Below are 14,963 nucleotides of genomic sequence, written 5' to 3'. Positions count from 1 at the left end.
CATTGGTTTGTGCTGCATGTGCCAAAGAGAAAAGGAAGAAGTCAGTCACAACTAACTTGCTCCGTTGGGTTCAATGGGACTTGTGACAGTTAAGTTTACGTAGATTAGGAACAATTTTTTAAAGGCATGTCTGTAGTCAGAATGGCAAGCAATAACAGCACAAAGGACTAGATTATAAATTAACCACTTTATTGAATATCAATAAATCGTATATAATTATATATATAAAAAAATGTTTCTTAATCCGTATAAAATCGTGGCACAAAAATATATAAATACCAGTGTACCTTTGAAATGTAAACATACCCTTTTTTGTTGTTTTTGATGTGGAAACAATGTACAAAAGAAAGATGCATTCAGGAGGCACCTGTCAATCGCCATAAATAGCTCTTTTGGCACACACCTGTCAATGGAGCAGCCCTCTCAACACAGACTGCTATTATATCGCTTGACAAGTGCCTGCTATTAGTCACAGTTCTCTTGGGGGGAGAAAGAAAGCAGTTGTTAAAAGAAGTCATATTAACAGGTGCTTGAGTGCATAGCGGCTCTGTAAACAGGAGGCTTGTTTGAAACGGCTACCCCGATGCCTTCTATAGACATTGTTAATCTTGGGAGGCATTGCAAATCGTCATTGTGTTGGCCGAAGAAGCAGCTGCCTCAGAGCTAATGCAATACTGTATTACTGCATAGTTACACCTTCTATAGGCGGTGTATATACAATGCTGGGAAGGGGAGGGAAGAACCAAGGTTGGGGTTTTTTTGTTTTAATACTTTGCTTTTGTCCTTAGAGGCACATCAGTTCAGGGTCAATCTGTTACTCCCCACCCACCACCCACCCCAAATAGAAAAATACTGTGTTATTTCAGGACAGCTAGATGTGAGGCTCAATCCTGGCAGGTACCGAGCATATAAAGCCATTCCTACACTTGTAAATGAAGAACATAGAAACAGCGACGGCTGTTAGCTTCAATGGCTTTTTAAAGGCAGGTTTGGTACTGCAGAGAGGATCGGATGCCCAAGGGCTGTTTGGCACTGACAGCCGAGTGGAACCTCCACTTCGAGGGGCAGTATACCCTGAGGTACCAGGCGCTGGGAAGAAATACAGATGATCATCACTTACAGGTTTTGCATATGCTTGGCCGCCTTTTGAAGATAGAATGCTGGACTAGATGGACCCTTGGATCCAACAGTGAGATTTTTTTTAAATTGCAGCTGACAGGATGAGAGAGTTCAATCAGAAATTCATATGCATGACATGTTCTCATTTCGGCGGCAGCTACTGTGTCACCCTGACTCTGCCTGAGGCAAGAATTGTCCAGGAAAAGGGTTTTTAAAAAAAACTGTCTTGAGGACACAGAGAAAGAGAAGGAAGGGGTGTAGGTGTCGCTTTAAGACTGGCAGCAGCTGGAAATGACAGTTTGATAACACTGCCCTGGCAGCTCAACAGAAAACTACGTTCTACAGAAACTAGTTACAATACATGTATGAGCAGGGAGGAATCCACAGCCGTTGGCGAGTTCTCAGCGGGTTCCAGTGCAGCCCGTTTCTTCATGTTTGTGGAGCAGTGACATGCGGGAGAAAGTCCGGGAACAGGTTTTGCACTGGTACTTCTTCACATCGGAATGGGTCTGCAGGTGAGCGCGGAGGTTCGACCGGTCGGCAAAAGCTCTGTTGCAGTGCGTGCAGGAGAAAGGTTTCTCACCTATGGAAACAGAAGAGGAGAAAAGGTCAGGCACAAGCGCTAAAAAAGGGTGGTCCAGGCATTCAGTTAAAATGCTGGGAAGCAATTTCCTGAAAAGCACATAGAAGATGGTTACCTGGAAACACTTTACATCTTGCCTGGGCAACTTCCACTTGGCAATGTTATATATTCAACTATACGCACATGGATGGCACAGAGAATCCAATGTATCTATAACCAACTTTGGCAGATTTACACCAACTCCAAACATCATTTCTTGGAAATCAATTCACTGAAATGGAGAAAGTCTCTCCTTGCAAACTGGTGTAGCACGGTGGCTTACCCTAAGCAGAGTTACATTCCTTCCACTGAAGTCTATTTAGGATTACATTGTAAGAATGAACTGCGAAATCCCTGGGCCAAATCCTACCTCCACCATCAACTTGTGACTTTAGGCCAGCCACTTTCTCAGCCCCTTATCAACAATATGGAAAAGTGGTGGGGGGGAAGGATAGTCTGTTTTACAAGTCTTTTGTAAAAATGTCAAGAGACTGTAAACAATGATAAATACCAGGTATTATTTTGTAATATGGATTTAAGATCATTAGCATTGTAACTTCTGTCCACTCAGAAGCAAGCCTGGAGGGTGGGGTGGGGGAGCCTGTGGTTGTTAAGCAATTTTTAGCCTCACTGATTTCAATGGGAGCGGGAAGGAAGACACACCCCCACTGAATTCAGCAGCACTTAAAAAGTGCTCTGAGCACAACCTTCCTCACAGGGTTGTTGTGAGGATAAAATAGAGGAGCAGAGAATGATGTACGCTGCTATTCATCCACACTGGGAAGAAAAATGAAGTCAATACAATAACTAGATTGCACTCACTGATCTTACTGTAACAGTTCTAGAAGATGGCCCTGGCCTTCACTGGACTCGGGTTCAACCCCCCCACTTGGGTGGCCTTGGGCCAAGTCACTCTCCCTCAGCTTAATCTACCTCACAGGGTTGTTGTCATTGTGAGGGGAAAATATGCTGGAGGGGTGAGATGTTGTAAAGAACTCAGCCAAGGAGAATAGCAGGGTATAAACTATGTAATTACATAAAAGCACAAATGACAAGATTTAAACTATCTGCCTGGGCTGTCTTAACTCAACTATAGATCAAGCAAAGGAGCCCAGGGAAGAATTTTCAGCTACTGTTGTGCAACAATCCGGACAATACAATTAAATCCTCCCAGCGACGAAATGCCTGTTATTTTGTCTGGGAGCTAACTGCAGTCCAGACTGTGCAAGAAGTGAAGTCTTCATTGCTTCAGGGGTTGGTGTACTCCTGGAAGACTCCCAGGACCAAGTACAGCTCTGTCCTTTGCCGAGATCTCCTCCTCCTCCCCCATGAACTCCCGCCTGCTGAAAAGGCTCGGAGAGATGAATTCCCCCTCCAAGAAGTTCTTTGGAAGCCACAAACAGGCCTTGCTGCATTTGGGAAAGCCAAATTAAGTCTTTGAGGAGGGGGAGAGACAGCTTCCTCCAGGCATCATCTTTAGCCCTTTTAAGAGGGTGTGAAATCAGTACCACGTAACAATTAAACCATCCCCAGCAACCGGCACAAAAGGCAGCTTGGAGATGCATTGTAAATGTGATACTCCTTGGGATTAAAAGCTAAAAAAACGCCAGCAAGCCGGCAGCTGTGGAGTCTGGTGCCCGGGGCGTTACAGTAACAGGTGCACCCGAGGAGGAGCAGCAGTGCTACATTAAAGCACCTGCTTCTGCTGACGCAGCAGCTCCGCCACTCTTCCCCCCTCCCTCCCTCGACCCTTCCCGCCTACTCCGTGTGCTCCCATTCGGCACACAATGCAAACCCGTCAGATCTGGACGGATGCATCTCAGCACACGAGACTTTAAAGGAAGGCTTCAGATGTCAGAGGGAGTGTTTCAGAAGCCTGGAAGCCAGGGCTGTGTTGGAACAAAGCAGCAGGGACTGTCCCAACAGCAGCCAAAGAATGTTATAAATTAGAAGCTCGAAAAGAAATACAGACATGGAGGAGAAAGGACGAGCTTCATGGAAAGCGTCATCTAGCTTTTAAACACAGTATGGAGGGGGGGCAGAACTAGACAAGAGCTCGAGCATGCCTGACCCACCTCGGTGACACAGTGCGCGCCTGCAGCTGGAGCAAAGCCCTTTAATCACCGCTTGGTGCCCCTGTGAGTCAAGGCTGATTCATAGGAGTTCCTGCTCAGCTGACTAGGCTCAGGGCTAGGTTTGAGGGGCTGGAGACGTGGTTATGTGATCACCCGGCCACAGGCCCTGCTCCCAATGCACATTTCACTGGGCCACCACTAACCAACAAGCAGCGCCACTGAAGGGCTGCAAAAAGGGGCATGATTTGGGTAACCACATAAACAGTGTGCTATGCACACTTGCTCTGCCCAGTGACACATGCACAGAGGGCCTAGGCTTTGCACATGCTTCCTTACGCATCGTTTGCAAAGGGGGAATCAAGTTGGGGTGAGTTGTCAGCAATTCATGAGCCTGGCTCAAAGATGTCAGTAAAGTTTTTTTTTGTGTTTAGAAACGCTTTGAGAAATCCTTATCTTCCCCCGATAAGCCGCATGCAGTGTTGACTTGCATCAGGTGGGGGGTTGGGGAAAGAGGAGATAAGAACCACCAGAGACAAACAGTAGAATCAGCTTTACCCGTGTGCGTTCTGATGTGGCCCTGCAGGAGCCAAGGCCTGGAGAAAGCTTTGCCGCAGATTTTACACACGCAGGGCAGGGTATGGCTTCGGATGTGCATCTTCAGTGCGCCGAGACTCACGTACTCCTTCTCACAGTATTTGCAGCTGAAAGATTTCCTGGTCTGGGAGTCGCAGTGCAACTGTCTGTGCTTAGAAAGGCCCGCAAAGGTCGAGTAGGACTTGCTGCACTGGCTACAATGGAACTTCTCAGCTTCAGTGGCAGATGAGGCCGGGCTGGGTGGGTCAGACGTGGTCTTGCCGTCCTCTTCTTCACTGGACAGGGAGGTCAGGTCCAGAGGTTTGGAGTCAGGGCTGGGGGGGGAAGCAGAGGCTTTCGGGTACTCCTGCTCCGAAGTGAAGAAGTTGGAGAGCAGCCCTGTGTCCCATACAAGCGGAGGGTAGTAAGGGCCGGTACTCAGAATATCTGGCTGGGGGACCGACAGGGAGTACTTCTCATACAAAAATGGGGAGACGATCACTGTGAAAAAGCAAAGGGTGAAAAGCATGAGTTCACAAAACTTGGAAGCAGTCCAGAAACATGCCAGATCCTAAACCCAGGCCAAGTCAAGGACTTTAGTTTTGCACCAGGAGTCATCGCCAGAACCCACTCTGATGCCAGGAATATTACCAGAACACATCATACCCAAGTACAGGGGCTGTATTACTCTAGTGGCCCCAATGGGGGAGAAAGGTGGAGAGACAGGCCACTGAAATAAAACCGTTTCAGTGACCATGTGCTTCCACTGGGGAGAAAAGCAGGGTGTTATCGCGAAACCAACAGTGCAGCCTTTTCTCTGGCTGCCTGCAACCCCTTTCTTAACAGCTGGAACTAGAGACAAGAAGGAGAGACTGATCCGATTTCTAGGCAAGCAAACTCCAACCTGGAGCTTCGACTCCGGATACTAAGCAGCCCGTGACCTGCCCCCCTCCCAGTGGCGCATCTCCGCACACAGCCCCGGACGCAGGCTTGCCAACCTCCCGGTTGGTGCTGGAGCGCTCCCAGAATTGCAACTGAACGCGTTCCCGTCGCCCCCCTCCGCGCCTCCACGTGGGCGCCCCGGCCGCGCCGCGCCGCCCCTGCCCTCCCCGATCGCCGCGTACCCGTCTGGCTCTCCAGCTCGCTGTAGTTGGGCTTCTTGCTGGCCGAGAAATGTTTCTTGACGAGGAACGAGCGCGGCATCTCGCGGGCGGGTCTGGCGCCGGGGGCGCGGCTGCGAGCCAGGCGAAGGCGAGCGCGTCCCTGCCCTCCGCGGAGCGACTCTCGCTGCTGCCGCCGCCAGCCGCGCTCTAAGCGTCCCGGGCGCCGGCCCCAGCGCTCATATGGGCCGGGCGGCAGGGGCGAGGCCGCCACGCCCCCCGTGTCACTGGGCAGCCAATGGCCGCGGCGGGGAGGGCTCCGGCCGTCCGGCTCCCCCGCCAGCAGGTGCTCGGCCAGCGAAAGCCGCCGACCAGCCCAGCCGCCGGGCGCTCGGGCCGGGGGCGGCGGAGAGGCGCCTGCGCCGCGTAACCCTTGGCCTGGATCGCGGACAGCAGCGCCCGCGGCGGGGCGGGAATCTCCCCAGCTCGGCGGGAGGCAAACGCCCGCGCAGCGGAGGGCTTGGGCGGTGGGCCCAGGCAGGCCCCGCTTGTTCGGCGCCAAGCCCGGCTGATTGAACTGAGATCTCTCCGAGCTAAACGACGTGTTTTAAAAAGTTATATATAGCCAATGTGTCCAGAAGACTCAACACCAATCAGAGCGGGGTGCGGGCTCAGGAGTTTTCCACCACTTTCCTCAAGCGGTTTCAAAGGGGGGGGGGATTTGTAGTGCAATCCTATGCAGAGTTATTTCAGTTTAAGCCCGTTGGATTCAATGAAGTTAGACTGGAGTAACTCTGTATAGGATAGTTTCAGGCGGGTAGCCGTGTTGGTCTGTAGCAGAAGAACAAGATTCGGGTCCAGTAGCAACTTAAAGAAAAAAGAATGCCAAGGGGAGGTCAATACTGCTTCGACGAAGAGTTCTGCGGAAGTCGAAAGCTTGCCGCCTTGTTTTGTGTCGTTTCCGTAAGATTTAATAAAAAGTCTCTTTAGCAGACTTTGTTTTGACATTTTGCTTTGGACTAATAGCTAACTGGACCCCGTGCCCTAAGAAGCGGGACAAGTTGGCAGCTTTGTAGTACAGCGTCTGTCCTCTTCCTCTCCTTTTAGCACCGCCACAGCATTCGTTGGCAGTTTGCGCTCTTTTGAAATCAGTATAGTCGATGAGTGGAGTGGGGCAAAGAAAGAAAGAAAGATCCCACCCAGTACAGGGAATTCTCTGCAGGTTCCAGGAAAGATTTTGGACACGCTGCAGATGCGCGGGCCGTGAGTCAGAAAGCACTCATGTTCTTATCCAAACCAAAGCTGCTGGCTCTGCCATGTCAGCGCTTCACGACAAATATGATAACTTGTGGGGCTAAAACGAAAAGGGAGGCTCCCTCCAGACGCCCGTCCGCGGATCTCCCTTGCGGGCAGAGCCGCTCAAGAACGGCCTGCTTTCCGCGCTCTTCCCTCGAGCCCAGCGACTGTTCCCGCAGCGCAGCGTCTGGCTTTGCGCCTCCGCGCCAGCCTCGATGGAGTCTCTGGAGCGCCTGGGGGCCACGTGGACTGGGCCTCCAGCGCCTGCCCTGCAAAGCCGGCGGCCGTGACGCGTCATCATCCCCCTGGCTACTTTCCGTGGGAACGCCACCTCGGAGTGCCACAAGAAAGGCTTGTGGGAGAGGGAGGCTTTCTCACACACACCGATCTGTTTTTAAAAAACCCACACATCAATTAAAAATGGTGGCAGCACGCACGGTATAAACCCATGGAAGCCATTACTTCAAGGGGTAGAGTTGCACCATAGATCATTGCACTGCATAAGCTGGCGGGCATGGCTTAACATGCCGGTAGGGGCCGACGGTGGATACGGAGAAAAGTTCGCACACAACACCCCGCTTACATGTTCAAAAAAACCCCAAAACGTCCCTCTTCGTTGTGCAAAATATTTCACAGTTGCCTGGTAAAAAATTTCAGGCTGGTGTTCTTGGATCAGAACAATAGCAGGGAATTCAGTTCGCGAGGGACGTATTGCTAGCAAAAGAAACTGCATATCGAGCGATTCGATATTTAGTGTGATAAAATGATACACCAGCCCTGGTGCCACGGAGAAGGGTCTGTTGCATCTCTCCCTCTATGTCTGGACAGCAGCGCCCTCTTCAGGGTTCGTGTAGGACATTTTCCCACAGAGTTCAGTATGCATGATCTAAAAGGCACTAGATGCTAGCGAAAAGAATTCTGCCGTTTTATATCCCGAGGATTTTAGCAGGAGAATATGCCCTCGTTGAAACGAAAACGACAGATCAGATGTATTGTCGAAGGCTTTCACGGCCGGAGAACGATGGTTGTTGTGGGTTTTCCGGGCTGTATTGCCGTGGGCTTGGCATTGTAGTTCCTGACGTTTCGCCAGCAGCTGTGGCTGGCATCTTCAGAGGTGTAGCACCAAAAGATAGAGATCTCTCAGTATCACTGAGACACTGTGACACAGAGAGATCTCTATCTTTTGGTGCTACACCTCTGAAGATGCCAGCCACAGCTGCTGGCGAAACGTCAGGAACTACAATGCCAAGACCATGGCCCGGAAAACGCACAACAACCGACAGATCAGATGTTTGAAAATGTCCCTCACTTTTCGCTTTGAAAGAGAAACTGACCTGTAGCACCCTGGTAAGGAAAGTTACACCCTGCTAAATCCATTAAAGCCAATGGACAGACAGTGAAATTCTAAACAGAGTTACTCCCGTCTAATCCCATTGAAATCAGTCTAATCAATGGGATTAGACTGGAGTAACTCTGTTTAGGATTTCACCAGTAGAAAAGAGCAAGAGTCCAGCAGCACCTATAAGAGTAACAAAATTTATGGTAGGATATGATCTTTCGTGAGACACCATTAGAGAGCAATTCTAAAGAGGCCTACTCTGATCCTAATGCGACTTACTCCCAGGGAAGCATGCTTAGGATTGTGCTGTAAGGATGTTTCTATATTAAGAAGAAATACGTCTGTATTAGGACTCGGAATAAATTTACCTAATATAGTTTAAATTCTATTTAGTTTCAGGTGGGTAGCCCTGTTGGTCTGCAGTAGAAGAGCAAGATTCGAGTCCAGTTGCACTTTAGAGCTAGTTGGTCTCTGAGGTCCAACTGGACTCAGAAATTGTATTCAGTCATTTATTTATGCTATTAAACTTTTTAACTTTTAAAGATTAAAACTTCTATATGCTTTTAAGGTGTCATTTCTTCTTTTAGCAGGCTGGAAGACTCTGAATGATTCTCCTGGATTTGTTTTGTTTTTTCCTGGAAAGGAAGATGTCAAACATTCAAAAACCACAGCATTTAGGACAAACAGCTACTTAAAGAAGCCGACATTTATTCATTCCTTGAAATGATTGTGCATGATTTAGTAAATTTAAATATCTGCATGTTACGAAACCCTCATCAAAGAAATCTTTTAAGAGTAAGATAGCTTACAGCTTAATTTTTAAAAGCCATCTCTTGAACTAGTTTGTGCTACTGGACTCTTTTTGATTTTGTTCTCATACTATCTGACATCTGATGAGAAATAAATGCATGCCCTTAACTTGTAGCCAAATTTTATAAATTTCCCCCCCTCCTTAAAACTGGACCCAAATATTTGGTTGATTAAATTAATAGAACCAGTGTGTTGTACGGGTTGGAGTAGTATCTGGGAGACCCCGGTTTGAATCCCCACGCTGCCATAAAAGCCTAACCTACCCCACAGAGTTGTTGTGAGGATAAATGGAGAGGAGACCAATGTAAGCCACTTTCGGTCTCCATTGGGAAGAAAAACAGGATATAAATGACAGAAATGCAATGAAATAATTAAAAAGTGTAGTCATTTTTAAAAATACAACATGGGTGCTTGTTTTTAGCTACAACTAACAGACAAAATCCTGCTGGAATCAAATGAAAGCGAAGCATCTTTAAAACAATGAGGACCATGGCTGACAATATTTTTAAAGGTATTTACAACGTTCAACTGTATCCTTGATGAATCGGATTGCTACAATCGTGGACTTGCAGCAACCTGGCCTAGAGAGCTCCTACCAAAGTAAACACCTTTTAAAGCAGCGTTGCCTTTGAAAGGGGAAAACATCCCTTGAATTCATTGAAAGGTGCTTTGGGTGCCTTTCAAATAGACTCAAAGGGGGGATAAGACAATGTCATGAGAGTCACTCCCTATTGTGTTAAAGTGTCCCAGAAATGAATACAATTAGGTGTAGTTAAAGGAGGTTTATGCTGGGCGGACAATGACCGGTGGCCATAAAATTAAATCACTATTGACTGAAAGGCTAAACTCTGTTGATCTGAAATGCTTCAACAACTGTCGAGGCCTAGAGTAGGGAAAGGCTATGTTAACTTGGCAGGCCAAAAGTAACATGGAGGGGGGGGAGAGGTATTGTTTTGCTCATTCTGAATAAAACCTGTTGGTAAGCACTATTTAGTGGTGTGCAACATGTCCATAAACAGTGAAAACAGGGAGTGGCAATTGTGCTGCAGGGTGTGTGTTTCTGTGTGTGAGCGTGTACGCAAGCCTCAAATTCTGCAGGGCTGCAAAGAAAGGGCATTGGTCAATTGCTCTGCCTGACCAAGTGATTAAGGAAAATTCTGGGAAGCCCACTTCATTGTGAAAGAACCTGTTTGGAGACAGGTAAGCTACCCATAGCATAATCACCTGCCTTTAATTGCATCAGCCACCTGAAATCCAATCATTGAGACCTTAATCCAAGCAGTAGAGAGAATGGAGAATTGCAGCCCAGACGTGATAAAGTCTATGTGATAGGTCAAGCAATGCACTTCTTGTAATCACTGGTAGAATGTGTAATGAAGCAAATTGTTCACCAGAGTGACGTCATCTGGGTCTGGGAGGGGGGGCAGGGATCTCATTTCCTCTGGTAACTTTACCACAGACACTACCATCCCACCAGGATGATTCCCGGTACACAGGGCTCATTTTGAGGGGAACACACAGGAACGCAGTTCCGGCAGTTCCCTAAAGAGGTCACATGACATGTGGTCCCGCCCACCTGACTCTCGGCCATTTTGGCCCTGTTTCGGCCTGGATTAGGGCTGAAACGGACCGGATAGGGCCTCTGATGGGTGGTGGATCACTCTCCCACTCAGCAGCAGCCCGATTCTAACCATTTTGGGCCCCTTTTTGGCCATTTTCAACCCTTTTTTGCCATTTTGGGCCCAATTTTGGCCCTGAATGGCCAGGATTGAGTCCAAAACAGCCAGGATAGGTGATGTCAGGGGGTGTGGCATCTGCAAATCAGTTATGCTAATGACACACTTCTGGTGATGTCAAAGGGCGTGGCATATGCTAATCAGTTGTGCTAATGAGTTATGCTAATGAGTTCCACCAGCTCTTTTTCTACGAAATGATCCCTGCTTGTACAGTATATTTTAATTTTTCTAACTATGATGCTGGATGTAGCCATTTTTAGACAAAGAGAACTGTGATTCCCGAAAGCTTATGCTACAGTAAAGTTGGTTAGTCTTAAAGGTGCTACTGGACTCTTTTCTGTTTTGTTTTTAGATGAAGCTTTTTACCTTGTGATGGCCTATGTCTAATGACAATAAATCTACCACTACTGTTCCCAAATTCATAGCTGAATTGTCCTCCCAGGAGTTGGAGCAGCAAAATCAGAGGTATTCTCTCAGAGCACCTGATCTCTCAACCCAAAGACATGCCAATGTGGTGAGGTGTTGGACTTGAATCTGGGATACTCAGGTTCAAATCCCTCTTTGCTATGGAAGCTTGTTCGGTGACCTTGGGGCAGTTACTTTTAGTCTATGCTGCCTCACAGGGTTGTTGTTTTGAGGATAAAAATGGTGGTGGTGGGGACTGGTGTTATAAGCTGCTTTAGATCCTTGTTGAGGAGGAAAGCATGAATACTGAGTTGAACCTATATTAATCTCCCATGTAGTCATACAGCAGATTCATAGTGAGATCAACAGCAGTGGTACCACTTAATGTAATGGGAAGGAGAGGGTTTTCTACTCTTAGGGTGGGGAGTGAATGAACTTCTTTGAAGGAAGAGCATCTTCCAGATTTCTGGCGCTTAAGAGCTGTGTTAGGGTCTAGAGAATAACACTGAAACTGTGACCTTGGCATAAAAAGTACAAGATTGGGCTGAGACTCAAGATACATTTCTATTACATTCTATTCTCTTTCTGCAACTAGTGAATTTGATTGCGGCTATCTTGTATATAAACTGTTTTATACTTATACTGCACTGTTTTTTAAATTGCTTTTAGGATGTAAATTATATGGGATGTTTTTACTTAATGTAATCTGCCCTGAACCTACTTTGCGGGGAGGGCGGAATAAAAATCTAAAGTAAATAAAATAAATACAATAAAATATTATAGCCCACTCTTTGAAAACTTCAGACACTGTCTGGACATTGTCCATTCACAAGACCAAGAGTAGATATCTTATTCTTACACAGGATAAAGAACACACTTGTACCTTGAAAACTAGCTAATTTCTTACAACAGAAGCTTTCATTTTCCCACAAGGTGCATTGTTTTTTATTCAAATTGATGTTTTCAGTGTTCAGATTCACTGATGACCTCAATGTGGGCTGCTTTCAGTATGTTAAAAAGGCCATGTGAATCAGCTCTGAAATCCTCACAGGAAAGGAAACCTGAGTTGTAGGTTGTACAGTAACTACTGATATGAGTAGCAGAGTTGCCAACTTTACCGGTAGCTGGCTGACCGCCTAGGCAGACATTTACAATATCTACATGTTATGACTGCTTGGGCAAATGTTTGCTATCACACCATTTTGCTGGAGAAAAACAAAAGTGTGTTAACAATTAGCGTTCTTACTATAGAGTAAACCTCTGAGGGGTTGGCAGTGTGCAAAGCATGGACTTGACCTACTGAAATTTCCCACCACCCTCTTAAAATGTTTTAGTTATCTCTTAGTCATAAAACAGGTTAAAATAGTCAATTTACCAGCTGAAGAAAATGTTATATCATTAACAATCTTACTAGCTTAAGAACTGGAATATTGTTTGCGCTGTTTGAAAGCAACAATTATCCCAGTGCATGGACTTGGATTCAAATCCCATTACATTTGTATGTGCTCACCTATTTCATAGGTACACCTAAAAATGTGAAGCATGAATTCAATTGCAAACACAAGCATTGTAGAGCTATATTTGGCAGCAATCTAGTATGAACTGTGGCTTTCTCTAAAGCAGTAGCTAACCTAGTTATGTCATGTAAATTGTGAAATAGTAATCAACTTCTCTGTGTTACTTTGGCTCAGCCTCCTCAGTTCTTTGATCTTTATAATGAGAATATATAGTCTATTCACTGATCTGGATGGTCCAGGCTTGCCTGATCAAATCAGATGTTGGAGGCTAAGCAGGGTCAACCCTGGTTAGTGCTTAGATGGGAGAACACCAAGGAAGTCCAAGGTTGCTCCACAGAGGTAAGCAATGGCAAACCACCTCCATATCTTGTAAACTCTGCAGGGTCTCCATAAATTGGCTATAGGAAACCAAAAAGCAGTACCAAGATACTCATTGATTTATTATTTAATAATAGTTCTATCAGTGTATGCAGCCTCGTACAGAGTATAAGAAGACCATTCTCTGCCTGGAGTAGTTTTCACTCTAAAATACAGTGGGTTGAATCCAATCAGGTTTTCCCCTGGTGAATAAGTCAGGAGGGGCCCCTGCTGACAGCCCAAAAGGCCATGTGTTGGGTTATGGGACCTGCATTGGCAAAAGCCCTGTGGGATGGGGCCTGTAGTAAGGAGGGAAATGGGTGAGACTGAGCAATAAAAGCTGGATGGATCTAACCCAACGAACAGCATGACTGTCGAATCAATTTTTTGCAGAGTAGCCAATTTCCTTAGAGCAAAGACCCGTAATGAATAAGACCAAAGATGCAAGCTAAACAAATATAAATTCCGTGGAAATCCATGGAATTAAACATTCAAGGTAGCTTTTTATGCTATCGAATTTAATAGAACTTCCGTCTGCCTAGCTACATTATGCTCAATGACTATACAGGACTTTGGGTTGGATCTGGAGGAAAATCTCCTTATGTTAAAGGAGGCCTGATTTTTGCCAATTTCCCCCTCTAGCAGCAGATCTCTGACTCTGTTTTCATGTTGCTCCTGGGGGTCCCCTCTTTCCTGTCACCTAGATGCAGCATTGGGGGGGGGCTTTGGGGGCTGCAGCAGGAGGGAGAAGGCACTCCTGCTCTACTGATGGATATTCCTTTGGCCGCTGGAGATTTTGTAGGGTTCCAACTGTTTGCATACTAAAAGTGCTAAATAACGATGAGGATGATGGTAAGGATGAAGTAGAAACAATGTTGCCCCTGTACATCAATGGATTTAGCATGGCACTGGAAGAGGTGGAAGAAATTATGTGCAGATGCACTTGGCCACATCAAGATTCTAAAAACAGGAAACATAGCTGTGAAGTCAGGAAAACCGAGTAATTGTTTGGCAAAAATAATTGAGTCCAGTACTAACTCTTATTTTGGGAGCTGGGCACCAACCATTCAGAAAGAATAGGGTCAGTTACCAGACTAAGATTTGTGTTTATTTTAAGGCCTCCGTCTTGGAACAAGTACACTGTGTCTCTGAGTATATGCAGAATTCATTTTCTTGTAGTCACTGTGTAATCCCAAACATCCCTGTACGTGTCTGGAATTTCACCTAGGATTAAACTATTTATTTAAAACTCAGTCTATTTTCTTTTTCTTTTTCTTTTTCTTTTTTAAATTAATGTGCCCTGGGATGAGGATTTTTTTTAAAAAAGGAAAAAAACTTCTGAAAGTGTGGCATATTGGAGCAAGTAGAGACGATAGATAATCTAACTTGTCCCATTGCTTGGCTGAAGCCTGTGGAAGTATAAAGCGCTGTAAAGTCACAGCTGATTTACGACAAAGCAACAGATGAGCAGAGGTGGTTTGCCATTGCCTGCTTCTGCATAGTGACCCCGGACTTCCTTGTTGGCCTCCCACCCAAGGACTAATCAGGGCTGACTCTTGAGAGTGGGCTAGCCTGGGCCGTCTAGGTCAGGGCCCTTAGGATGCTTGATAAGATAACCTGATTTGATCCTATTCAGTGTGTCTCCACCTTATCATGACTCACCCTATTGATTTAGAAGGGCCAGAAGGCCACTAAATTGTCTTATGCTGAATCAGACCATTGATCTATCAAGATCAGCAGGTTCTCTGGCTGAGGTCTTCCGCATCACCTGTTAACTGATTTTTAACTGGAGATGCTGGGAATTGAACTTGGGACCTTCTGCATGCAAAGCAGATGCTTCACCAGTGAGATGCTCTAACGCTGAGCCATGGCCCCACTTCCAAGGACCAGTTTCCTTATCATGCCCCTACCCTGCCCAGATTACTTCTGAGTCTGACCCATATTTAATCTCTGACTATGACCTGCCCTCCCACACTATCATGATTGATGTACAGTCAATCAACCAAGCCAGTGG

At 46.4% G+C, this 14,963-nt stretch overlaps 1 protein-coding gene across 1 annotated transcript; it reads right to left on the bottom strand.

Annotated features, from left to right (window-relative positions):
• Positions 1-233: 233 nt before the first annotated feature.
• SNAI1 (snail family transcriptional repressor 1) lies at positions 234-5,683 on the bottom strand. The gene is made up of 3 exons (XM_054979135.1): positions 5,514-5,683; positions 4,372-4,890; positions 234-1,702 (listed from the first exon to the last, which is right to left on the bottom strand). The coding sequence occupies exons 1-3, from the start codon at positions 5,590-5,592 to the stop codon at positions 1,521-1,523; spliced, it is 780 nt and encodes a 259-aa protein (XP_054835110.1). The 5' UTR covers positions 5,593-5,683; the 3' UTR covers positions 234-1,520.
• Positions 5,684-14,963: the final 9,280 nt, after the last annotated feature.

This window comes from Eublepharis macularius, chromosome 5, assembly GCF_028583425.1.
Source record: "Eublepharis macularius isolate TG4126 chromosome 5, MPM_Emac_v1.0, whole genome shotgun sequence".
Lineage (NCBI taxonomy): Eukaryota > Metazoa > Chordata > Lepidosauria > Squamata > Eublepharidae > Eublepharis > Eublepharis macularius.
Note: the sequence above shows the minus strand (reverse complement) of the source record. Positions and strands in the feature narration are given on the sequence as shown.

What these genes read in the sequence shown, in the direction of transcription:
- SNAI1 (XM_054979135.1), bottom strand. Translation starts at nt 5,592, where the DNA reads ATGCCGCGCTCGTTCCTCGTCAAGAAACATTTCTCGGCCAGCAAGAAG. An exon ending in CGAGCTGGAGAGCCAGACGG is followed by an intron (nt 4,891 to 5,513) that starts GTACGCGGCGAT and finishes GCTTTTTCACAG; the next exon opens with TGATCGTCTCCCCATTTTTG. An exon ending in CCACATCAGAACGCACACGG is followed by an intron (nt 1,703 to 4,371) that starts GTAAAGCTGATT and finishes CTGTTTCCATAG; the next exon opens with GTGAGAAACCTTTCTCCTGC.